Genomic DNA, 25,081 nt, shown 5'->3' with positions numbered 1-25,081 from the left:
TAATGCAGCCACTGACTCCCATCCCTCCATGCCCAATGCTGCGGCCAGGCAGCACATCTGGCTCCACTTGTTTCCAAGGCGGCTGATTAGACTCATTTGTCACTCGCCGCCAGCCGGGGCTCCGGAAAAGGAGCCTCTCCCCGAGACAGGAGCCTCCAAGCGGGAGAGTCGGCCAGCTGGAGGTTCTGGTGGTGGGCCGCAGATCCTTGTTCTTTCTACACAGCAGCACAAATCCAGCTACGGCATGGTCGCGAGGGACACCTGCTTGCTGGCGTACGAGAGCCACGCCTCAGAGCAGCTACTGGGAGCAGGCATCTGCATAAAAACCCCAGGTGGTGTCTGGCTCCCGCACTGGCAATATCGTGAGAACTCAAGGACCGACCTATAGAGTGGCCATCCCTTCCCGGTAGCCGGTGCCCCTGCTCGGTGGGCAGAAGACACTAACCTCTAGGGGGCCAGTCCAGCCCCTCCCCCAGCCCCACATTCACCTAAGCTCATGACAGAAAAATGTTTATTTAACAAAAAAAAAAAATATTACAAGAGCGACACCAAATAATAAAGTTAAGCCTCAGGGGTCAGGGAGGGGGAGGGAGGCAGAAAGTCCTTTGGGAAGGGGCCTGGACACAGTGGTCTCCCCACTAGGAGACCAGGACCCCGGCAGAGCTGGTCTTGGCTCCTGCCCCGTCGGAGCTCTCCTTGGGCGGCGGTTTCTGGTCGTCCTCCCCCATCACACGGATGTTGTGCTTCTCCCGGAACTCATTCAGCTCCTGGCCCTTCGCCTGCAGCTGTTGGGTCAGGGTCTCGATGATTTTGTTGATCTGCAGGGTTGGAAGCAGGGAGGGAGGGAGTCAGGGCTGGGGTGCAGGGCGGGCACCAGCATGCGCCTCCCTCCACCCCCCTAGGGTGGGTCTATTGCAGGGATGGGCAAACTTTTTGCCCTGAGGGCCACATCTGGGAATAGAAATTGTATAGCGGGCCATGAATGCTCACAAAATTGGAGGTGGGGTGCGGGAGGGGGTGAGGGCTCTGGCTGGGGGTGCAGGCTCTGGGGTGGGGCTTGGGATAAGGAGTTTGGGGTATAGGAGGGTGCTCTTGGGCTGGGACTGAGGGGTTCGGAGAGTAGGAGGGGCATCAGGGCTGGGGTGCAGGTTCCGGCTGGGGGTGCAGGCTCTGGGGTGGGGCTGGGGATGAGAGGTTTGGGGTGCAGGAGGGTGCTCCAGGCTGGGATTGAGGGGTTTGGAGAGAGGGAGGGGGATCAGGGCTAGGGCAGGGGTTTGGGGAGAACTCAGGGGTGCAAGCTCCGAGCAGCACTTACCGCAAGTGGCTCTCGGAAGCAGTGGCATGTCCCCTCTCCAGGTCCTATGCGGACGCACGGCCAGGCGGCTCTGCAAGCTGCCCCATCCGCAGGCACCGCCCCTGCAGCTCCCATTGGAGCACCAGAGGGGGCCATTGGAGCGCACAGGAGCTAGAGCGGGACCATGCCGTGGCTTCCGGGATCCACGTGGGGCAGCCCCCCACCCAGCCCTCCGGCTGGAGCGCCAGAGCAGGGCCGAGCTGTGTGGTGTGGCCCCCGACCCAGTGCCCCGGAGTGGGGCAAGCCCCAGACTCTGCTCCACAGTGAAAGCTCTTGGGCTGGCTTAAAACGGCTCTGGCCCACGGGCCATAGTTTGCCCATCTCCGGTCTATTGCAATCCCAGGCTGAACAGTGCCATCCTCTCCTCTCCATGTATGATGGCAGGGTCACTTAGCCCCAGGCCAATGTGTATGGCCAGAAACCCCTGCACCACCACCCAAGGGAGGAGATCAGGGCCACACTGGCCAGGAGTGGGACACAGCTTGGGAGCATATTGCAGCGGTTTGGTCAGTTAACGAGGGGACAGCAGCTGTGCTCACTGTGATGCCAGCAGTGCCCCCTCCCAGCTCCCTGAAGGGGAAAGGGAAGCAATCAGCACAGCCCTGCCGGAGACTAAAGATTCAAATTAGGGACTGAGAAGAGCCCAAGCACAGGAGCCCGGATGCCTGGGTTCTATTCCTGTCTCGATTACTGACTCGCTGCGACAGCCCGTCCTGGGAAAACGTGGGAACTGTAATATTTTAATGAAAAACAGACGCGACTCAGTGTCCCCACTCACACTCTGTGCTACCCCCTGGATGTGAAGGGGTTAACTGCTCCTTTGGGACAAGGGATGGCTTGGCAGGGTTTCTCTGGGACCCAGGACTGGGAGTTCCACAGGTGCTCAGCTCCCCGTGAAATCCAGGAGACACTGATCCTTTCCAGCTCCCACACAGAGCCCCATGGAGAGGGGTCCAGCACCTCCCCACTCCCAGACACGACGCCCCATCCACCCTGCACTAATCACATCATGGCACCTCCAGCAAGATGGAGAAGACACTCCATCACCAAGAGAAACAGGGTGCAGCCAGCACCCGTGACCACCCTATACCAGTGGGGCTCAGAGCACAGCAGCATTCCACAGTGGGCACAGTGCCCTCCCCAGATCCTGCCGGTGTCCGGCACCTGCATTACCTGCTCTTTGTTGCTCTCCAAGGCAGGGAGGACCTCCTTGACGGTGCGCTCCACCAGCACCCCGCCCACCATGCGGTAACACTTGCGGGTGGGGTCCACCTCGCGCAACGTGTCGATGACCAGGCTGTGGGAAAGGCAGATGCTGCTGAGGTCCCTCCAGACACCACAGAGAGCGTACAGCCAGGGCTGCAGATCCACAGGGCCTGGCTACGTGGGATAGTCTCAGGCCCAGCCTACCCTATACCCAGGGCCCTGTGTTCAGAGTCACGATGGGATGGGGAGGAAGAAGGACGACTCAACTCTTTGGCTGCTGTGCAGTTCTCCAGGCTCCCTAGCTCACCAGCCTACAGCTCCCAACAACCCAAACTCCAGCTCTGCCCCCCTCGCTCCCCCGTCTGGCCCCACTGAACAGTCCAGGGAGCACACACTGGAATCCAATTAAGGATCCCCTTCAGGGAGAGCTGGCGGGCAAGAGGCAGCAGCAGGCAGGTCCCCACGGGGAGCTGAAAAGGACAGCGGCCCACTCAGGGTGCCAGCTAGGACTTGGGAGACCAGAGTTCAATGCCCAACTCCACCAGAGTCCCTATGTGACCCTGGGCCTGGGCCTCAGAGATTGGGGTTCTCTGCAGGAGCAGGGGTGGGGCCCAGATGCAGAGCCACCAAGATCAGGGCCACGCCGTGTCTGGCTCGGCCCCTGTGCTGAACTGTGGGGGGCTTGGGAGAAGGGCCACGTGCTGCAGTAGCGGGGAGCCTCCAGGCCCTGAGGGGCTCGGAGCACAGGGCTCCAGGCTGGCTGGTCAGAGGGCAGCTCAGCGTGGGGGAGGGGGGGCCCGATCCTGCCCCCACCTGTGCTCGTTCAGCTCCAGCTCCAGCTCCGCCGCCTTTGAGGCCAGGCCCCGCTGTTCCTGCCGCAGCCGGTTGAACCCGGCCACCACCTGCAGGGAGAGAGGAAGGTCAGGCGTGGGGGACAGGACCTCACTCAATATACCCCCCCTTCAGGTGGGGGGCCCGCCCGGCACACACACACGTCCCCCCCATCGGGTGCGATGGGCCCGCCCGGCACACACACACACACGTCCCCCCCATCGGGTGCGATGGGCCCGCCCGGCACACACACACACACACACGTCCCCCCCATCGGGTGCGATGGGCCCGCCCGGCACACACACACACACACACGTCCCCCCCATCGGGTGCGATGGGCCCGCCCGGCACACACACACACACACGTCCCACCCATCGGGTGCGATGGGCTCGCCCGGCACACACACACACACACGTCCCACCCATCGGGTGCGATGGGCCCGCCCGGCACACACACACACTCACACACGTCCCCCCCATCGGGTGCGATAGGCCCGCCCGGCACACACACACACACGTCCCCCCCTTCGGGTGCGATGGGCCCGCCCGGCACACACACACACGTCCCCCCCATCGGGTGCGATGGGCCCGCCCGGCACACACACACACGTCCCACCCATCGGGTGCGATGGGCCCGCCCGGCACACACACACACGTCCCCCCCATCGGGTGCGATGGGCTCGCCCGGCACACACCCACACACACACACGTCCCCCCCATCGGGTGCGATGGGCTCGCCCGGCGCACACCCACACGTCCCCCCCATCGGGTGCGATGGGCCCGCCCGGCACACACACACACACACACACACGTCCCCCCCATCGGGTGCGATGGGCCCGCCCGGCACACACACACACTCACACACGTCCCCCCCATCGGGTGCGATGGGCCCGCCCGGCACACACCCACACACACACACGTCCCCCCCATCGGGTGCGATGGGCCCGCCCGGCACACACACACACTCACACACGTCCCCCCCATCGGGTGCGATGGGCCCGCCCGGCACACACCCACACACACACACGTCCCCCCCATCGGGTGCGATGGGCCCGCCCGGCACACACACACACACACACGTCCCCCCCATCGGGTGCGATGGGCCCGCCCGGCACACACACCCACACACGTCCCCCCCATTGAGTGCGATGGGCCCGCCCGGCACACACACGTCCCCCCCATCGGGTGCGATGGGCCCGCCCGGCACACACACACACACGTCCCCCCCATCGGGTGCGATGGGCCCGCCCGGCACACACACCCACACACGTCCCCCCCATCGGGTGCGATGGGCTCGCCCGGCACACACACCCACACACGTCCCCCCCATCGGGTGCGATGGGCTCGCCCGGCACACACACCCACACACGTCCCCCCCATCGGGTGTGATGGGCTCGCCCGGCACACACACCCACACACACGTCCCCCCCATCGGGTGCGATGGGCTCGCCCGGCACACACACACACACACACGTCCCCCCCATCGGGTGCGATGGGCTCGCCCGGCACACACACACACGTCCCCCCCATCGGGTGCGATGGGCCCGCCCGGCAGACACACACACACGTCCCCCCCCATCGGGTGCGATGGGCTCGCCCGGCACACACACACACGTCCCCCCCCATCGGGTGCGATGGGCTCGCCCGGCACACACACACACGTCCCCCCCCATCGGGTGCGATGGGCTCGCCCGGCACACACACACACGTCCCCCCCCATCGGGTGCGATGGGCTCACCCGGCACACACCCCCACACACACGTCCCCCCCAATCAGGTGCAATGGGCCCGCCCGACACACACACGTCGTCCCCCCCCATGGGGTGCGATGGGCCCGCCCGGCACACACACACACGTCCCCCCCATCGGGTGCGATGGGCTCGCCCGACACACCCCCCCACACACACGTCCCCCCCCAATCAGGTGCAATGGGCCCGCCCGACACACACACACGTCGTCCCCCCCCATGGGGTGCGATGGGCCCGCCCGGTACCTGCTCCGCCGTCAGGCCTTTGCCGGCGGATGGAGCTGTCGGCGCGGTCTTGCTCTTCCCACTGTCCGCCATCTTCCCGCCAGTTCTGCGCATGGTCCGTTCCCCCCCACTTCCGGGGTCACGACCTCCACCGGCCGGGAAAAAGGGCCCTTCGGGCGCCATATTTGTTTGGGGCACGTCCCCTAGCGACGCTCCTGGGCCGCCGTCGCCTTCCGGCTTCGCGGGCCCTTGCTCCGCTCTCCACCCCCCGCAGGCGTCCGGCGGGGCCGGTCCCTGGGAGCCAGGAGCTGCCTCGCCCGCCTCGCCCGCCCCGGGCCGGAGGAGCTGAGTCGCCCCGTCCCCCGCGGCCTGCTCCATGTAACGGGCCCTGCTCGCGGCGGGGGCGGGGCGGGGCGTTACCGGCTCTGGCTCGCCCCGCGGGGCTGGTGACTGGCCAGTGGGGGCGCCGCCCTGGGAAGCGGGCTACCAGGCGATAGGGCCCCCCCCCCCCCTTGGCGGGCCGGGGCGCATCTGATCGCGCCCTTGAGTTTCTGTCCGCCCAGAGCCTGAGAGTTCGGCTCCTGGGCCTGGGTTTCCCCCTTAAAAACTCGGCCCCGGCCTCGGCTTGGCGGCCCCTGGGCGAACTGCCGAGCTAGCGTAAATCCCCAGAGCCCAGCAAGTCCGAGCTGAAAGGGGAAGGGAGTCACAGTGCTCAAAGCTCTGACTTGTGTGGACTCCAACAGCAAAGGCACGTCTTGGCTGACGGAAGCCTTCGTGCCTGAGACGGCAGCCCTGCCCTTGGATCGAGGACTGGTGAGGGCGGCAGCCCTGCCCTTGGATCGAGGACCGGTGAGGGCGGCAGCCCTGCCCTTGGATCCAGGACTTTCTGCTCCCCGTGGAGTCTCACGCCCCCAAGCTCGTCTCTGGCGTAGGAGCCCTTCGGTCATGCATTAAGCAAGTGCCTGGCATCTGGCATGTGTGGTTCTCGCTCCCTCTCCCTAGGAGAATAAGTGTGTTCAGGGGATTGGTTTTGCTTTGGTGGGGTTTGTTCTTGTGGGTGGGGGCCGGTTGTGGGGGGCTATTTTCACACGCACGTTGCTCTGTGTTTGTGTTGGAGGAGACAAGCTCAAAGAGCACTGAGCAAATATCGCCGAGCCCTCCCATAGCTCCTCCAAGCAACCCCGGGGAGGCCAGACTTGACCTTCCTGCTGTTGCTGAGATAAGCCACTGAGAGCAAGAGACTGGTTTCTTGTCTCTGGCTGCCTGAGCCCCCTTCTTGGGGCCACGTTTCTAGGATGGTCAGTCCAGGAAGCCTCTGGGGTCAGATGTTCGGGGAAAATGACTGCAAAAGGGACATGAATCTGGATGAAGAAATATTGGTGTTTGTTGGCACAGGTATTTTGGAAAGCTTTTCAAGGAGTGTGCTAAGCTGTGCTACCGAGCACCAGGTTGGTGTGTTGTGCTAGGTCTGTTGACGAGTGCTGGGCTGGCCGGGATAGTGTGTTGTGGCAGGGTTGTTGACGAGCGCTGGGCCGGTTTGTGTTGTGGCAGGGTTGTTGACGAGCGCTGGGCCGGTTTGTGTTGTGGCAGGGTTGTTGACGAGCGCTGGGCCGGCCGGGCAGGTTTGTGTTGTGGCAGGGTTGTTCTTGAAAACCGGGCTGGTTTGTTATGGTAGGATTGTTCACAAGTCCTGGGCTGGCCAGCTGGTGTGTGGTGATCGGGTTGTTTGTGAGCACTGGTCTATTCCCATTTCCCATTATGATTATATTCTGTTGAAAAGGGAGACACTGATCTTGTTTTAAAGCCCCCCTGCTCTCACCTCCACCCATCACCCCGGGCTGCCAGCATCAGGCCTCTGAGGAGGGGGGTTGGTCTGGGCCTCTCGCTGCAGGGGTTGAACTGAATCATTAACCCCCCTTTCTCTGCACATCCCCCCAGGCTGAGAGCAGTGATCCAGACTGCCCTATGCCCGCTGCACTGTGCCTTTCGCCGGGTTCCTGGGAGACAGCTGCAAAGGATCCCATCCCGCACAGCCAGCCGCAGGTACAATGGGCAGGGTTGTGGGGAGTTGGGCTCCTGGGGAGGGTTGGAGGAAGCTGATGCCGGATTCTCTGAGGCCTTTGCATAGGCTTCCTGTCCAAGGCCTTCTTTGGGAGGACGCTTTACGCTCCCGTCCAGCAACATGGCCTCCCCACTGGGACCTGGGCTGGGCTGGAGCTGGGCTGAGAGCCCAGAAACTGCAGCCGTCTGCCCCTCCCCATATCAGTCTGTTCCACTCTCCTCTTGTTCCTGGCCCCCAGCTCTTCCCTGCTGTCCTGTGCCCCTTGGCAGCCTGGCATAATGGCTGCCACTGCGCTGAAGCCCCTCATCGCTGTGTGCCAGCTCACCTCCACGCCTGACAAGGAGCAGAACTTCGCCAGTTGCTCGCGGCTCATCCGGGAGGCAGCACAGCGAGGTGCCTGCGTCGTCTTCCTTCCCGAGGCCTTCGACTTCATCGGCAGCAACACGCAAGAGACCCTGAGCCTGGCCGAGAGCCTGGAGGGGGCCCAGATTCAGCGCTACGCTGGCCTGGCCAGGTACAGCTCTGCTCGACAGAAGGCGGCGGCTGGGAAATCCCTTTCCGGGCCAGGGCAGGATTGGGCCCACTCGCGCAGCCCGCCTTTGTTCAAATGGTCTGCGTGATGGGGCTCCTGCCCCATCCCTGGGGAGCTGGCCCCCGGCAGTGCTCTGCTTTCCAGCCAAACTGTGATCCCCTGTTTCGTTTCGCCCTCTTCCCACTATTCCGCCCCCATGTCCCACCCTGTCTGTCCCTCGTCTGTCTAGAGCTTGCTCCCCTGCCCGTGTTGCTTTGAATCTTTCCCCATTGTCACCCCCGATTGTTCCTGAACTCCCTTCGCTCTGTCATTATCCCTCTAGAAGCAAGGGACTCGGCGTGGGAGCCGGGTGATGAGAGGGGGCAGGAATGAGCTACCCTAGGTGGTGTCACATTTCTGAAGGGTCAGGCCCTCAAGGGGGAGAGGTCGGACGTGACCAGAACCCTGTTTAGAAGAGCCCCAGTGGAGCCGATGGGGCTTGTGGTCCCTTCCCAGGCTGGGTGGGCAAGGGATGAGGAGAGGCAGCAAAGCAGAGCTGGTTAGGGTTCACTACAGGCCTCCCAGCCTTGACAGCGTCTCTCTAAATGGCAGTGTGTACAACAGCCGCTCTCGTTGGGACAAGCAGTGGAGCCCGTCCGCTCTGGGCTGCCGGTTGGGGCATTGTCCCCATCGGGTCCCTGTTCCTATTGGACAGATGTGGCTGGCACTAGCCGGCAGAAGGGCCAAGTGCTGAGTGAGCCATGGAACCAGCGCTATCCTCTGACGGGGCCTTGGGTTTGGGTTTTGGGGAACACGCACACAAGCAGGGAAGTGCGGGAGGGAAGCTTGCCTTGGGCTGCAGCCGCTCTGGGGATTGAGGCTGTCAGGCTCCAGAGCCATTCCTCAGGCACGCAGGGGCAGCGAGGGTCTCCGCGCTCCCTGTGTAATGTGGGTGCATCTCTGCCTGACAGGGAGTGCCAAGTGTGGCTGTCTCTGGGTGGCTTCCATGAGAGAGGTGAGGACTGGGCCAGCACCCGGAGGATTTATAACTGTCACCTGCTCCTGGACCCCACAGGTGAGAGCATCGGGTACCGCCAGCCACTCCCTGCAGGGAAATCTCCAGGCACTGCCCCTTGTGCCCACTGACCTGGCTCCAAGCCCCTGCCATTGTGGGGTAACTGATGGATGTGAAGGGGTCACTGCTCTCTGCCTGTTGTCACCGTGCCTGGTATGGGTCACAGCTGAGAGGGCCATTCTCAGGTCAGACTGTCAAAAACTAGGCGGGCACTCCCACACTCGGGGTATAGTCTAGAATTAGATTTAATCAGAGCTGCAACAATTGTGTGTTCCTGGATCGCCATACTAGCTTAACCCGGAGCCGCAGACAGTCCCCATAGACATTCCAGTCTATATCATCACCCAGGCAGACTAGACTTCTGTGAGCAAAGGTTATTAAAACAGATCAGTGGATGCTCAGGACCTTAAACCAAAGACTACGCTGTAGCCAATCCTTTAGTAAACTAACTAAAGATTTATGAACTAAGAAAAAGGAATGAGAGTTACTAAAAGGCCAAAGCAAATAAAAGTTGGATCAAACTATGTTGTCCAAAATGATAGCAGGATGTTAAATCTGCTGGTTGTCTATAAGTCTCCCTGTGTTGGGCCAAATAGTTTTGGGGACCTCAGTCCATTTATTTAGAATTCACCAGTCCTGAGATGAGGTAGGAAAGAGGTGGTGAGGGGCCTTTGGTCTCCCTCTTTATATCTTAACGGGAAAAATCCTGGCTGTGTCATGGGTCAGGCAGTTCCATGGTGTACGTGCTTTGCCATCAGTCCTGGATGTGAACTACAAATTTTGCTAGCACCTCCTGTGCACATACAGTCTGAGGGTCTTCGGGGCAACATGCAGAGGCCCCTATTTACAGTTCTTTTGTTATACCTGAAGAGCCAGCCTGTAGGCATTTCTCAGACATATAACATGTTTGAGTTACAAATATATATCAGAATTTCGTAACTCCCCATACAGTGTTAATTCATACATTATAACAGGATAATAATACTCAGCAGCTTACAACTTTTCCAATGATACCTCACAATACATATTTTCAACAAGGTTTATCTCGCTTTTGTAAAAGTGGTGACCATATTAGTGTAGACTTCCACCTTCCCCTTTAGACAGTATCACACCCATTCTGGCAGTTCGGGCCAGGGCATGAACCAGACCCCCAATTCATCCAAGCTGGCAAGGAGGAGGCAGTGTGGGAGTCAGGACTCCTGGGTTCTATCCCCAGCTCTGCAGGAGGAGTGGGGTCCAATGGGTTAGAGCAGTGGTGGGGCTGGGAGTCAGGACTTCTGGGTTCTGTCCCCAACTCTGTTCTTTGCTATGGTCGTCCCTTCCCCCTGCCTCCAATGGGGACAATGCTGCCGACCCACCTCCTAGAGGCTGTGGAGAGGTGGGGTTGCAAAGTGCTTGGAGTGTTGGCCCTTTGAGTGTCCATGGAGTGTTGGCCCTTTCCCCTAACCCCCTTCTCCTAGTGATTCCCCAGAGGCAGCGGGATGCCCATGCTGCCTGCAGTCTCCTCTCCCCACTCGTCCCCAGGGCACGTCGTGGCCACATACAGGAAGACGCACCTCTGCGATGTAGACCTGGAAGGGCGAGTGTCTATGAAGGAGAGCAACTTCACCAACCCCGGGCCTGAGATTGTGTTGCCTGTCAGCACCCCTGCTGGGAAGGTAGGAGCCCGGTGTGGTGGGGAGGAGGGTATGGACAGGGCAGGGTGCTCCGAGATTCTCAGGCCAAGCCTTGCACTGTCGCTCCGGAGCGACGGCACCAACAGTGGGGGTGACTCTGGACTTACCCTGGAGTAGCTGAGGGCAGAGCTGGGCCCTTGCAGTGCTCCTGCACCCATGGAGCCTGAGCCTTATGGCAGCAGTTCCCATGGCTGCCGAGACAGACCCCGCAGAGTCGGCATCTCCCAGACACGTAGGCAACTCTGGCTAGGGCTGGGCTGGAGACGGGTTTCCCGTCTGGCGAGTATTTTTGAGAATTCAGAAATGTTTCCGTTGGGAGTTGAGGTCTGGCTGGGTCATTGCTCGGGGCCCCTGACCACTGCCTGCCCCAGGTCGGATTGTTCCATGGCAAATGAGAGTTCAAAGCACGGGGCGGGGGGAGAAGTACTATTGCAAACTGGGGCTGGGGGAGCCCTGGGCCCAACCAGGAGCCCCAGGAATCTGTGCTGGCTTCTGTGTTTCCCTGCCGGAGCGGGAGGGGAGGCATCTCACAGGGCTGAATATTTGGCTGTCATCACCATATTTGGTACCGGTAACCGCTTCCAGATACAGTGGTGTGTCAGGACCAGTTCCCTTATTTCACTAACGCATGACAGACCCAACCCCTCCCCCAACAGTGACCATGATGCACTCTGGTGTGCAGTGTGGCTTTATGCCTGGCCCCCGGGAACCCCTGGAGCATGTGGACCGGTGGTCCACGTCATTCTGATTCCTGCTAATATCAGTGCAGGTGCCATCCTGGCTCCAGCCCCCTGACTGATCCCTGCCAATGTCTGCTGCAGTGAAATCCTGCAGTAGTGAGTTCTGTGGGTCATCTAGAAGGTAGATTCTTGCAGCTTTCCATGGGTGGCCTGTACAATGCATCTAGCGCCCCTGGGTGTTTGGGCACAGGGTAAATGGGAGCCCAGTTGGCCTTCTCTCCAGTGAAATAGCCCTAGTCACTTGGCTTTTTCTTCCCATGGCTCCCTGCCCTTCTTGTGCCAGGCCTTCCTTGCAATGAGGTGGCCCAAGCTGAATGTGCGAATGCTGTTACACACTGAGCTGATGCACATCATGGAGCTGCCCCAAATCCCTCTCCCAAGAGGGCCAAACCAGTGATCCTAGGGGTGGAGGAGGATGGGGTCTGGGGAGCAGCAGGCACAATCAGGTCCTTGGATCCCTGCCCCCCCCCCCCCCCACACACACACTTTGGTGGCAGCTGTTGTGCAGACAAGACTGGAACTGCCCTGGGGGTGAGTTCTGGGGCCCAGGGCAGATGCGGCCCTTGCTTGGTTGAGGCCCATCACTGGCAGCACCCATGGCGATCTCTGTGTCATTCGCCGGCTCAAAGAACCCCTCTTCTTCCCCCCAGATCGGCCTCGCCATCTGCTATGACCTGCGTTTCCCAGAAATCTCTCTGGCACTAACCCAGGAGGGGGCGGAGATTCTCACCTACCCATCAGCCTTCACCGTGACCACAGGCTCCGCCCACTGGGAGGTGAGTCCAGCTGTGATTGCCTGTTGCATAGTGACATGGACAATGCAGAGCCTGTGTATATGAGACCATGGCTCACTCTGGCGGGTGTAACACACAGATCTGTTAGAATAGCTCCTGACCATTATAAGAAGGGGGGGATTCCTTTAGAGGTCTCTGTGTTTGTTTGGTACTGGCAGCCCTGAGTTCAATCCCTACCAATGCCCAAGCCTTCCCCTCCCCAGCCATGGCTGCCCCTGCCCCCCCATTCCTCTCCCTCCCTGTCCTGGATCCTGCCCCTTTCCCGCTTTTTGTTCTTATTCATCTCTCCATCTTCTGCCCTGCTCAGCCCCCATCCTCACCACTCCAAATTCCAATCCCTCCTCCTCTTGAGTGCCCCTGCTCTAAGTTCTGATGCCAGATGAGCCCCCAGTACCTGGAGAAACAAGCAGTGAAAGTCCCGGTCAGCTCTGGCATCCCTAGGCTGGAGCATGTAGGAGCTGGGGTGGGGGAGGCTGGAGCATGCTCGGGGGGAGAACTTAGCTGCCAACTCTAAGAAGTCTCTACTGAGCATGTGCAAACTGAGATTTTTCAGAGGCTCATAACTTGGCCAAATTTGGGCCAGTTTTCCGGGTGATGGCAAAAGGCACCTCAGTGGCCCCAAGGCCATTTACCCAGTCCCTGCTCCAAAGCCTCTGGGCACTAGAACCGCTCAATGAGAGCATGGTGAGAATGTGTTTAACTCGGGCAAAGCCATGTATCCCCTAATCCCGTTCTCAGAAACGGCAGAGCCGTTTTAGCCGCAACTTTCCAAAAGCGTTCACCCCGAGGCTGACACCTGGCGTGGGGAATCAGCCCGAACAGTTCAAGTTTGACAAAGTTGGAAGCCACTGAAAACAGGGTCTCAGAATGGGAAGTGTCAGGCAACCTTAATTATAGGCAGCACTTCCAGCCGAGACTGAGCTGAGACCCACTGGTTGGATGATACGTGGGGAGCCTCCTGCCTTTTTCAGCAGCACAAAACTAGCCCAGGAGCTAGCTGGGAGGGTTGGCTGGTGTGGCGCTTGGAGAGCGTCCGTGGTGAGCTGCCTTGCCCCTTTGTCCGACCTGCTGCAGGCGCTGCTGCGGGCCCGCGCCATCGAGACCCAGTGCTACGTGGTGGCAGCAGCTCAGACCGGGAAGAACCACGAGCGCCGCACCTCCTACGGCCACACCATGGTGGTGGACCCCTGGGGCTGTGTGATCGCCCAGTGCCAGGAGGGGCCAGGCCTGTGCTACGCGGAGATTGACCTGGGCTACCTGCGCCGTATCCGCCAGGAGATGCCGGTCTGCACCCACCGGCGGGCCGATCTCTACGGCAGGGTCACTGTGCTGAAGAAACCCCCGCCTCCCTGAGGGGCTGCCCCCCCCCCCCCCCCCCCGGAAAATCAGCCACTGCCAGCCAAGCCCTGCAACCCTCCATAATCAGGAGGCAGAGCAGGGAGCAGAGACCCCTCCCGGTATCACCTCCTCCCCCCACCGAGACCCACTGAGCAGGGCTGAGGGCTCTCCTGGTGTGTGCTGGGCAGAGGCGCCCTCTGGGAGACAGCATGGAACTGCAGCATCCCCCAACAATTCCTGCTCGGGCTGGTGCTGCCTTGTCAGGCCCAAGCGAAGATGGAGCATTTCCCAAGGGTGAAGGGAGAAGCTCCAGCCGGGCCCCTGGCTTCTCCAGGCAGCAGCTGATGCGGCAGCTGCCCCGTGGAAGGACCATTCGCAGTGGGCTCCAGAGCTGAGCAGATAGAGGGGAGGAAGCGGAAGTGAGGCGGCTGCTGGTAAAACCCTGGCTCAGAGACAGAGCAGTGGAGAGGTTCCTGGGGAGGCTGGGGCTAGCTGGTGTGTCGGACCCGTTCCCCTCTCAGCAAGCGCTCGAGCTGTACCAGTTCCTGAGGCGTCCTGCCTGCTGCCCTTGTCACTACGTCCCTGCCATAGGAACGGCCACGCTGGGTCAGACCAAAGGGCTATCCAGCCCAGGATCCTGTCTTCCAACAGTGGCCAATGCCAGGTGCTCCCAAGGTACTGGTACTGATCTAGTGACCTCTCTCCTGCCATCCATCTCCACTCTCTGACAAACAGAGGCTAGGGACACTATTCCTTACCCATCCTGGCTAATAGCCATTAATGGCCTTAACCTCTGTGAATTTATCCAATTCTCTTTTAACCCTGTTAGTCGTAGCCTTCACGATCTCCTCAGGCAAGGAGTTCCCCAGGTTGACTGTGTGCTGAGTGAAGAACAACTTCCTTTTAAACCTGCTACCCATTAATTTCATTGGGTGGCCCCTAGTTCTTATATTATGGGAACAAGTAAATAACTTTTTTCCTTATTCATTTTCTCTACACCACTCATGATTTTATAGACCTCTATCATATCCCCCCTTAGTCTCCCCTTTTAGTGCCCTAAAACTGTCCCATGGTCTGCCTGAGGTGGGGTGGGGCTCAATTTCCCAGCAGAGGGAGAGGGGCTCTCCACCCTGGGCAGTTCCCCTGTGATTTATAACTAGTTAGGAAATTCTAAGAGGGTGAGAAGTCTGTTACTTCTGAGCGTATAGAGTGTGCCTGATTCCCCCCTTTGGCCTCAGCAAGGGATGGATGGGCCTGGGCTACTTCACCTTTAAAGCTCATGGGTCTTGGAGCACGGAACTGCACCCTAGTTATAGCCCCTACAATGCTGCTCTGAGCCCTTGGGCAGGTCCCTTCCCTCTGCCTCAGTTTCCCCATCTGTCTGACGACACATGCTCCACAATCTTTAGGTGAAAAGCTCCATGTTAGCACGAGACCCAAGTGGCTGGGGAAAGGAGAAGTGACACTTAGTAATTGAGGTAATGGGCAACCCAGAGGGCTGGATGCTGGCCACAACCCTAGGGTGAAGCAGGAGAACTGGATCATCTTCCCACTGTACCTCTCTCCCACAGCTCAGGACCCCCTCCCTGCCATTGTCTCCCCTCTGCAGGCAGCCAGTGCCTCCCCAGCCCTGCCCCAGCAAGGTCTCCCATCCTAGCGCTTGATGGTGGCTCTGCCTTGTATCTAAGCTACTGGCCCTCTTGTGTATCACTTTCTCCTCCGATCCCAATGGAGAGCAAGGCCCAAAGACCCACAGTTTAGCAGGAAACACATTCCCTACCCCAGTAAAGGGACTGTCACTCTAGTGGTTGGTGCACTCAGAGTGAGACTGACTGTTGGGACAGTACTTTTGCGGTGGCCCTTTGGTTTGCATCTATAAACCAGGGCCAAGGCTGGATTTCCTCCCAGGAAGAGCATGAGGGTTCAGTCCATAATAGAGAATTGTGAGCTGACTAGGGGGCAGTGAGCACACTGTATGGGGGAGAGGGGCTCCAGCCCTAACCTAGCTGGGTGCATTGGCTGAGCCAGTGCAATTAATCAAGGCCGCACTTACATCATCTGCAGGCTGATCTAAATACAGTGGGGCAGTTCCTGCCAGTTGGAGCTGTCGGTTCAGGCTGGCTGCAGACTCAGGCAGACATCGCAAAATGGTTCTGAAGCTGAACTCAGCAGTGAAGAAGGGCAGTCTTTAGCCATGCAACCGCCAGGGCCCCTGCTACTCGTGGCTTCTTTTCCCAGCACAGCACCTTTACTTGAAGTGCAGATGTGACACAACGAGGACCCACCTTTACAAAACCCAAGGGGGGGACCAGCGGCCCAGCCACGGCACTGCTGGTTAACGGCGCTCTGGGGTTTAGCTGAGGTAGGCCAGCTGGGATCTTAAGAACAAGATGAACGTTGCATGTCCTAGGCACATGTGCTTCTGCAGAGCTCAAGGTCACCCTGGTAGGAAATGGAAAACCCCAGGCCAGATGCAACACTTCAAAACAAACCACCCCAAACAGCTGGAAGGGAACGGAACTGACCCAGCATCTGTGCAGTAAGGAAGCAGACGAGATGCAGTAGATGTTTATTTCAAGAAAACGGAAAGCTACATGGGGATTATGACTGTTATATTGGAAGTTTAAAAAATACAGAAGAGTCACAGAAATTACACAGTTTGTGCCAGAATTGTCCTTAAACAGGGAGGTGTGTGCGGGGAGGGAGGGGTCTACACGCTCTCAACTGAGACAGCCTGTGGATAGAAAATGCATCAACACACACACACACACACACACACACACCAAACAACCCCATCAAGGCATGAGGGTTGCAGCCTGCAGGGCTATCACATGCCAGCTTCGTTGGATGGGGACTCGGTAAGCACAACACCCTCTTTCTTATCCCTCTGCCCATGCCCGGGTAGGGAGGCAACAATCTGTAACAAACATTCCTCCACCCCACGTGCACTGATCTGGCTTTCAACAGTCTTTCAAGGCACAGCTCCTCAGAAGTACGGAGGTGCGTATCTCCTCATGGGAGTTGGGCACCTGCATACCTTTGAGCATCTGAACCGATAGGGAAAACGTCCTGCAGCTCAGCAGAGATTTGGGAGGATGGGAAGAAGAAAATCAAATGCAGCAAAAATAACCCTCAGACCCACTTGTTCTCCCTCAACTCAGTGTGGAGTTCTGTGGAGCTGCTTTAGATTTGCAGCTCCTAAATCCTGGGGTGTTTACTTGAGTTACCAGGAAAAGAACTGGGGAGGAAGAGAATTTTCCAATTAAAATGCACTCGTGGCTCCTGGAAGATTGGTACTGAGAATGACCATTTCACTGACAAGCCCACACAGCCCCAGGCCCACTGTATCCCTGACATGATGTTACCAAGTGGGCACGTAACTGGCTAGGTCTGCCCTCGCACCAAGTTCTGGGCTCAGCAGGAGGGAACAAGCCCAGAGGCCTGTTACCAAAAAGTAACAAAAGTCAGCCCAAAATTAAAAATATGCAGCTAAGCCAGCCACTGGCCCAGGCCACCTGTGGCATCTTGCGTGCAGTGGCAGGAGGTGCTCGGACCGCAGCCTCTAGCGTGTTACTGCTTTAGCCAGCCCCACTCCCCATGCTGGGCGAGGGCTCTCTCTCAGCCATGGGGATTGTAAGGGAGAGGCAGGCAGAGGGCCAGCCCTGAGACTGTTTGTATTACAGCAGCCCCGAGGTGACAGGTGCTTTCCAAACAGCCAGCTTGCTGGCCCCAGAGCCATCGCTGTAACTAGACAGGGCCTAATGCAGGACAGCACCTCCTAGTCCTGCCTGTTGGGAGCAGCTCCTTCCTCCTGGGATGGACGTCCAGTGCCAGCGACAGACAGACAAGACCCAGCGCCAAGGAGCTGACCGGGAGCAAACCAGGCAGCACCACCCTGATTGGCCCCTCCTCGGATTTTTCCCCACCTCTAGGTTCCCAGCTGGAGTCTGTACATCTGGGCAGGGGGAACAAATTTAACTCTCAAACCTTCTGTTATGGGGTAGGATCAAACAGGAGCCATCTTCTTCCCAGTTGGGAATGGGCCCTGTGCCAAAGTCTTACTCTACCATCTGCCCCACTGCATCCCTCCCTGCTGCACAGCCCACGGGACACAGCCAACCCCACCACCAGAGGAATCTGCACCGCTGCTGGGCCCAGCCTTGTAGCAGCAAGAGGGAGACATTGGGGCATCATCTGTGACATAGGCCAGGGTTGGGCGCTCACCACCCCCAGGCCCTGCTGCTGTGACACTGTCCCTGAACATCCCAAAAGCCTGGCCTTGCCCCCATGCGTTCCCGCCCTGCAGGCCAAGGGAGCGAGGGTGCACATCTCCATGCGCAGAACTCTCCTGCTGGGCCTGCAAGCATCTCTCAGCTCTGGGGGGAGCAGCTGTGGCTGGGTCCGACCAGCTCTATGCATCAGATGGGCAGGGCAGGGAGCCTCTTGCTCAGGTTTCCTCTCTGGGGTCAGAGGCAGATGCTGGCCTGGCAGCGATGGGGGGAGGATTGCAGGGAAGGGGGTAACAAAGGCACAGGCTGGGAGAAGGGAACACTGACCCAACAATTAGCTCTTGCCTCTGGAGGCAGATTAACAGCATGGGCTCCATTCGTGCAGATGTTACTCCTGAAACAAGCCTGCCCAGCCTAGAGCAGATGATGCCACAGGACCCCGCCAGGGGTTGGGACAGCAATCGCCTTAGCTCAGCCTCCCTCCCCACCATCCCACCCTGGAAAGATACCCAAACTGGCTAAAGGGCACCCCTGCTGGATCGCCAGCTGAGTGCGAAGTGGACTGGTGGAAACAGGCTCCCAGCAATAGAAGGCCAATGGCCCAGGCCCCCCCGCACGCTGTTCATTCCACACGCACACAGCTCCCGCTGCACTCGTTCATTTTTATTAAAGTGAATAATCAAGAGTCCCACCTCCCCAGCCCATCTCTGCCCCGCATCCCCCACACGCACAGGGCCCCGGTGCCACATGACAGTTCTGCCTTTTTTAAGAAGAAGACCGTATAAAAGAAAAACCAGCACAAGAGAACCGGGGGGGAGGGGAGGACATGTGAGCACCCAGCGCTCCTGCCGGCAGCTCTCCCTTCCTCCTACCGCTGGGCAGTTCGGCATCCTCCGGCCAGGCTCCTAGAGCAGAGCGGGGAGTTGCTCTCTGGGTTGCCCCAGGTATCGTGGACTCTCGGCTGGGCTGGGGCCACCAGAGAGCTGGCTAAGTGGCAGCATAGCCCTCCTCCTGCTCAGGCGGGTCCTACAGTTACACAGCACTTGGCAGGAGTTTGCTGGGGGGCGGTGGTGCTGGGTGGGGACCGGGGGGGGCGGTGGGTATTTAAATGATTTTTCCTTTTAAAAAAAAATGAAACGATTGGCTCCCAAAGAGCCGCCAAGGCCAAGCCTGGGGGAGGGTCAAGGGGCCGTGTGCAGCATCAAGTTCCGCAGGAGTTTCTGGCGCCCAACCTCGTAATCCTCCTCGTCCACGTTGACCAGCAGCTTGATGGCCTCGTGGCCCACGGCTTGCTTGAGCGAGTCCGTGATGAAGACGCCCTTGAGGGCCTCCAGCAAAGAGCCGTTTATGTAGTCGCGCCAGAAGGCGTCGAGGTAGGTGAGCTCTGAGAATTTTATGTCACAGATGATCGAACCCAGGTCCCGGGATTTTAAGATGGTGTTGGCCTGGTTGAAGCGCTCGAATTGCCGCTCCAGGGGATCCTGCTTGTTGGAGAAGACGTTGCCCTGGAGCGCCGTCTCGTGCTGGCAGTACTCGGCTCGCACTCGCAGGCGGATGTCTGGGGGCGGAAGGCAGGGCAGGAGTTAGCGAGTTCACTGCAACCCCCCTCTGCCTGAGGATCCCAGCGCTCTGCCCTGGGGACAGGAGGCTCCGTGCCCTGGGAAGGGGTAGCTGCCCTGTCCAGATGGCACAGAGGGGAGGGATGTAACCAAGGCCAGAGCCAGCAGCGGAGCTCAGACTGGAACCCCAAGAGTGGCCAGTAGCTCACCACTCCTTCCCCACACCTCTGTCACCAAGCATCAGCTGTGGAGAGGTGGCTCTGGTGTTGGGTGGGGAGGTGGGGCCACAGGGTCTGGCTGTTGGACCCAGTCTTGCCTCTCCCGTATGCTGTATGCCCAGATGTCAGGGCAACCAGCACAAAAACCAAGAGACAAAGAACAGTCACAAATATCAATGACAGCTGGTCTGTTTCCAGCTGACAGGGCAGTGCCTTGTGCCCAGCCCTACGCTTGTTGCCAGCAGCACCCCTGCAGCATCCCCCTGAGCAGGAGCTGCTGGACAAGCCCTTCGCTATAGGCGCCTAACCGGGAGCGGAGCTCTTCCGAAAACCCGGCCCAGAGTGCTCAGATTCCCAGCTCAGTATCACCACCCAGCGCACTGCAGAGACGACAGCCTGTCTCCTCCAAAGCCCCAACCCCTTCTGCCGATTTACATCAGCTGTGCGATCCAAACCTGTGCCCTGACATCCGCATGCCCATGCGGATTCCCACGGACAAACCAGGTCAGCGTGACTGCCAGCTCTGAGCTCGGGGTGCTGTCTAACTGAGCACAAGTGCACCGAGCGGGCCCTGCTGTCGTCGAGCACCAGGAGCTTTCCCACCACGGCAGCACCATGATCAGTTTTTTCTTGTGAATTAAAACATGGGCCAAGCTCTGACAGTGGCTGCTGCCCCCCACTCCCAAGTCCTGTTTGACATATGGAGGAGGAGGATGGGGAAAGCAAGGGGGCAGGGCCAGCTGTAACAGCTCTCAGAGTCATGCAGCGCAGTCTCCAGGCTCGGGTGAGACAGGCACGAATGAGCTGCCTCAGTCTGGCTAATGGAGCCATGTGGCTGGTGGGGGGGCAGCGAGAAGAGGGATGGGGTCTCTGCCTGCTCCATGTGCTGCAGACATGGTCACCCCTTGCCAGAGGCCAGGACTCCGGGCTGCTCTTGGCTTTGCAGGTAGTAGTGGTGGCTCGAACAGGTTTATCTGTGGGTGGCTAAGAGGCCACACACTCTCCTCCCCTGTCAATACCTCCAGGTGGGACTATCCCAACAAGCTCCCATCTAGAGGCACCCGCTGGCCACACAGTCTCCTGTGCTCCAGGAATTCTGCCACCTTCTCCCTTGATTCAGAGTGTGATGGAAGGTGTACATTTAACCTACCTAGTCCCAGGTGGTGTGGGACCCACCTGGCCTAGGGATCACTTCTCCTCCAGGCAGTACTAATGGCTGCAAACAGCAGAGGTCACTCTGCTGACAGTCCCTAGATGGTGATCATGCTTGAAGAGTGGAGATAGCAGAGGGTCCCCGGCTGGGGAACCAGCTCCTTTTGGCAATCTGCCCACCAGTGCCTTCAGAGCCCCAGGCTGGACTCACTGCTGGGAGGTGGGGGTGATATTAATGCTGTCTCATGAGGGCCGTTTAAAAATCATGTGCCCAGAGGCCACAGCACCAGTGAACTGGAAGTCAGACCAATCAGTCAATCTCACTCATCGCAGAAGATCGCTCTCCGCGCAGGCAATAGAGGAGAAGGCCATTCAGGGTCATCTGGAGGAGATCAAAGGAGCTGACTGGTTTTTGCACCTCACTTTCAATGGGAAAGTTTGGAATTAAGTCCTGCCGTCACAACCAAAGGCAGCCTTTCCAAGCCCCTCGAGAAGAGCTGAAGCGACAGAGCTCATGGCCAGGAGCCCCTCCCAACTGACTGATCTCCAAGGAGACTGTGTCATCCCCACGACGAAGCAGAGTAAAGAACGGGGTCTACTGATGCCAAGTCTTCCAAACTTGACCATGCTGTAAGTACCCAACTCCCATCACACAACGTTTAGCATCTCAATGAAGACCTCAACTGCTTCTCAACCCCTTGGAAAGATTCCTCATTCACACCGGGACTAAAAAACCCTTTTGCGGGGGCCGGGATTATACAAACGTTGATTTCTTGCACAGGCAGAGATTCACCACCTGAAACTGGAGGTTCACCATCTCTATTGTATTCCAGTAGTTTCTACAGGCTCCAAGCCAGACCAGGACCCCATTGTGGGTACGCTGGGTAAAAGGGATATAACAACAAGCAGAATTAAGAGTGACAGTTGGCAAGTGTCATGTTAGTCCCAATGTATTATTTAAAAAATAATCTAGCCCTTGTGACAGCTAGAGACTCCTAGAAAGGGGGGGCTGGAGGGGAACTCCAAAGGTCATTTGGGCCCTCCCCGCACAATGCGGCAGGGTCAAGTAAAGGAGACCAGCCCTGTCAGGTGTTTGTGTAACCGGTTTTTAAAAACCTCCAAGGACAGAAGGTTTAAAAACCTCAAGCTGCTGATCAACGTAACTGCTCCTCCTATTATGTCCAATACCCTTAAGGTGCCTGTGACCTCTAGGGTTTGAATTGTGAGCATCTGCACAACAGATTCTTTCTGGTCTAGGAATTGCATTGAAATATTTAGTTTTACTAAACTCACTCTTTGGATTTTCTCTTTCTCCTCCTAAACTGGCGTGCGCAGGGGGCAATAGTCAGAGGTTTCATTCCCCCCTTGCCCTCCCGCCAAACTAGGCTGAGGATCCAGCTGCACACACAAAATGGGCTTGGGTTGTTTAAATCAGACTATTGATATTTTCCTTAATTTCTTCTAATGCAGCCTTTGGAAGACAGGTGCCAAACTATCAAGCTCAGGTACAAGATCAACCAGCCCCACCCTTCACACAAGGAGGGGAATAAAATTTAACTCCCTAGTCCGAGAAAAGACCCCAACCCTCTCTCCCGCCCCCAAGCTACTCCCCTCTGCCCCATCAACAAAATCAGAATACAAAGCTTTTGACCAGTTCCAGGCTGGGCTAGATCCCAATTTGTGGCTAACCTTGTAACAGGCTGAGCCAGAACACCAGATCTGAGGCAAAGCAGAATTTTGTCAGGCTGTTCTGATGCTGGTGGATGAAAATACAGGCATCAAAATGCTCCAAAAATGTTTAGAGACCTCAGCACGGTGTTCAATTTGGCCACCAACCCCACCCCCATCCCCCCGGAACTTAGTATTAATTTATATTATCTGCAAAGTAAAAATAATAGAACTCTGCTTCCAAACCTGCCCCACCATTAAGCCTTGCTGGGAGAGTTGTGTAAAGTGGGGATGCAGATCTTTCTACCAGCCAGGCAAGATGACCATATAAAATAAAACCTGTCCCTGGAAGGAGGAAGAATAAGCTTCTCCCAGCACCCCAGTGCGTAACCCACAAACCCACCACAGCCACAGACAGGCATAAGAACAGAAAGATGGCCACAGTGGGTTCCATCTAGCCCAGTGTCCTGTCTTGGACAGTGGCCAGCGTTAGATGCTTCTGACAGTTGGAGGTTAGGGACACCTGGATATGGTGTTGTGTCCCTGACCATCTGGGGTATTAGCCATTGATGGACCTATCCTCCAGGAACTTAGGCTCCTCACAAGTTCTTACCACAAGTCTGTTTCTCTTTAGGATCCGGTGTCATTGACTTCCTCCTCTTATGCTGGCTACTGAGGAGGGCTCTCCCACGGCCAGGCCTCTTGGTACAGATTGGAGGTCCAGTGGAGGAGCGGCAGACCACAGGGTGATGGGGAGGCACTAATGCAGAGAAAGAGGAGCCAGGGGTTAGAAAGGGAAGCGTAGATAGAGCCCAGGATCACATCACTTCTCCAAGGGAGAACAATATCACACCAAGTAAAGACAGATGAAGCCTCTCGGCTCCCATGTATTCCTTCCCCAGCCATGGCAGAGCACTTGCTGTGGGAAGTTTTGTAGGTCTCCAGTGATGGGGACTGCAGCCTCTCCTTTGGGAAGGTGGTCAACATCCCATCAGTCTGGAAGTTCCTTACAGTAGGGAGGCTGTTCAGTTAGCCCTGACCCCTGCAGCAGTCTAGAGAATTCCTCACCCTCCTTGCTGTGTACAGCCTCTAAAGATCAGCAGACGAAAGCCCCAGCCTTGCCCAGTGCTTTCACTCCATCTCCTCCTCGTCGCCCCCATCCAGCCAAACCCTCCACCTCCCAGATGATTTTGCTGCTCTTCTCTTAACTCTCCCCAGTCTCTCTCCGTCTTTCTGGAAACACGGCACCAATACCCAAAGACAGAGAGAACTGAGCCAGAGAGATGGATGGTCACTTTCTTGCTTAGTGATACCTGTGCTCATGCTGCCCAAAGTTGCACTCATCTTTTTTGGTCAAATATTACAATGCAAACACTAGTCTAATTTACTGTCCACGATCACTTTTAACCACAACTTAAATGCAGCTGCCTCTTGGGTGGGGCATGGTAGCGGTTTAACAGCTCACAACACTGCTCACCAGAGCTTTCTTCACTTCTGCTCCCATGTTATCCCCAATTCAAACTACAGGGAGGAATTTAATGAAGCAGAACATATGGCATTTGGCCAGGTTAACACTCCAGCTCTTACCAACAGTGCTAGAACATATTTAATGGCCCCATATGGTCAGGACTGCAGTTTGGCACCTCATGCAAAAGAAACTCCTCCAGCAGCACAGTGCTTCTCAGAGCATGTTGGGGCGCATGACCCACTGAGGGAAAAGCACCCCTTCTGAACATTTAACATCACTCTCCCAAGCCTGCAGAGTCTGCAAGCTCCCACAAGATCACAGCACAGGCTGGGATGGCTGCAGAGGCAGACATTAGCAAGCACAATGGGACAAGAAAAATAATTCTGGCTCATCGAGGGCGGCGGCACATACCACAGCAACCTGCTGCTCTGGAACAAAATGACACAGGATTTCAGAGACAGGCCTGGGTGTCTGAGGCTAAGACTTTGCTCACTGAATTCAATGCATGGCTGTTATTGCAGTTAACCCCCCACTGAGGTGTTTGGGTGGAGCATGCTCGGAGAGTTACCTTTGAAAATTTCAGCCCCAGAGCTTAAAGTTAGACACCTGCCAAGCAACATTTGATAATTTTGACATAAGCCTCCAGAAGGAAATGACGCTCCTTAAATTCAGTTTTACGCCTGCTGGGATTTCATTCATCACCGAGAGCCTTTTAATCTGTTTCAATATCATTTCTGCACTGATTCAATGAATGAGAGCCTTTAGTTGTGTTCGCAAAAAGAAAAGGAGGACTAGTGGCACCTTAGAGACTAACCAATTTATTTGAGCATGAGCTTTCGTGAGCTACAGCTCACTTACTGGCTTGAAGTGTCACAAGCACCCTCTAGTGGCAGGCTCCAGTACATCAGCAAGCAAGTGCATTTTGGATGCAGCCTATCTACAAGGAGTTGCTTTATTGTTCCTATGCAGGGTTAGAGCATATTTTGGCCTAAAATCTATAGTCAGAGGAATAACACGCTCCGGAACCCAAGGAGCGCTTGTATGTGTGTTCTTTTTGAAAATGTCTATGTAAAAACACTGCTACCTCATTCCCTGTGTGTGTCAGAGTTATATTGCTAATTTTAAGCAACTATAGCAAAGTACAATAGTAAGGATGGTTTTGCCCTTAATGTTCATTTAATCAAAACCCAAAGAATTAGAATTCATACTCTGGCTCATCCTTTGGGATT

At 57.4% G+C, this 25,081-nt stretch overlaps 3 protein-coding genes across 7 annotated transcripts in view; 1 reads left to right on the top strand and 2 right to left on the bottom strand.

The window, feature by feature from the left end:
• Nucleotides 1–494: 494 nt before the first annotated feature.
• PFDN2 (prefoldin subunit 2) lies at nt 495–5,759 on the bottom strand. Its single transcript, XM_073323245.1, has 4 exons — nt 5,384–5,759; nt 3,374–3,462; nt 2,528–2,651; nt 495–818 (listed from the first exon to the last, which is right to left on the bottom strand). Exons 1-4 carry the CDS (start codon nt 5,738–5,740, stop codon nt 639–641), a joined length of 750 nt encoding a protein of 249 aa, XP_073179346.1. The 5' UTR covers nt 5,741–5,759; the 3' UTR covers nt 495–638.
• Nucleotides 5,653–16,211, top strand: NIT1 (nitrilase 1). 3 transcript variants are annotated; one of them, XM_073323239.1, is made up of 7 exons: nt 5,653–5,740; nt 7,301–7,405; nt 7,663–7,938; nt 8,907–9,010; nt 10,535–10,668; nt 12,077–12,202; nt 13,295–16,211. In XM_073323239.1, coding segments are annotated over exons 1-7 (1,026 nt in total). In that variant the 5' UTR covers nt 5,653–5,738; the 3' UTR covers nt 13,574–16,211. The 3 variants fall into 3 exon arrangements, with proteins under 3 accessions (XP_073179340.1, XP_073179342.1, XP_073179341.1); XM_073323241.1 differs by lacking the exon at nt 5,653–5,740 and adding an exon at nt 5,860–6,211; XM_073323240.1 differs by lacking the exon at nt 5,653–5,740 and adding an exon at nt 5,860–6,372.
• DEDD (death effector domain containing) overlaps nt 16,113–25,081 on the bottom strand; it is a 39,670-nt gene continuing 30,701 nt past the window's right edge. For all 3 annotated transcript variants that reach the window (XM_073323244.1, XM_073323243.1, XM_073323242.1), the window contains 2 exons: nt 22,998–23,144; nt 16,113–19,345 (listed from right to left, as the gene is read on the bottom strand). In XM_073323244.1, coding sequence (XP_073179345.1) covers nt 18,969–19,345; nt 22,998–23,144 — 524 coding nt within the window. In that variant the 3' untranslated portion in view covers nt 16,113–18,968. The remainder of the gene's footprint in view (nt 19,346–22,997; nt 23,145–25,081) is intronic.

Source organism: Lepidochelys kempii, chromosome 24, assembly GCF_965140285.1.
Source record: "Lepidochelys kempii isolate rLepKem1 chromosome 24, rLepKem1.hap1, whole genome shotgun sequence".
NCBI classification, from domain to species: Eukaryota; Metazoa; Chordata; order Testudines; family Cheloniidae; genus Lepidochelys; species Lepidochelys kempii.
This window is presented reverse-complemented; position numbering and strand designations above follow the sequence as displayed.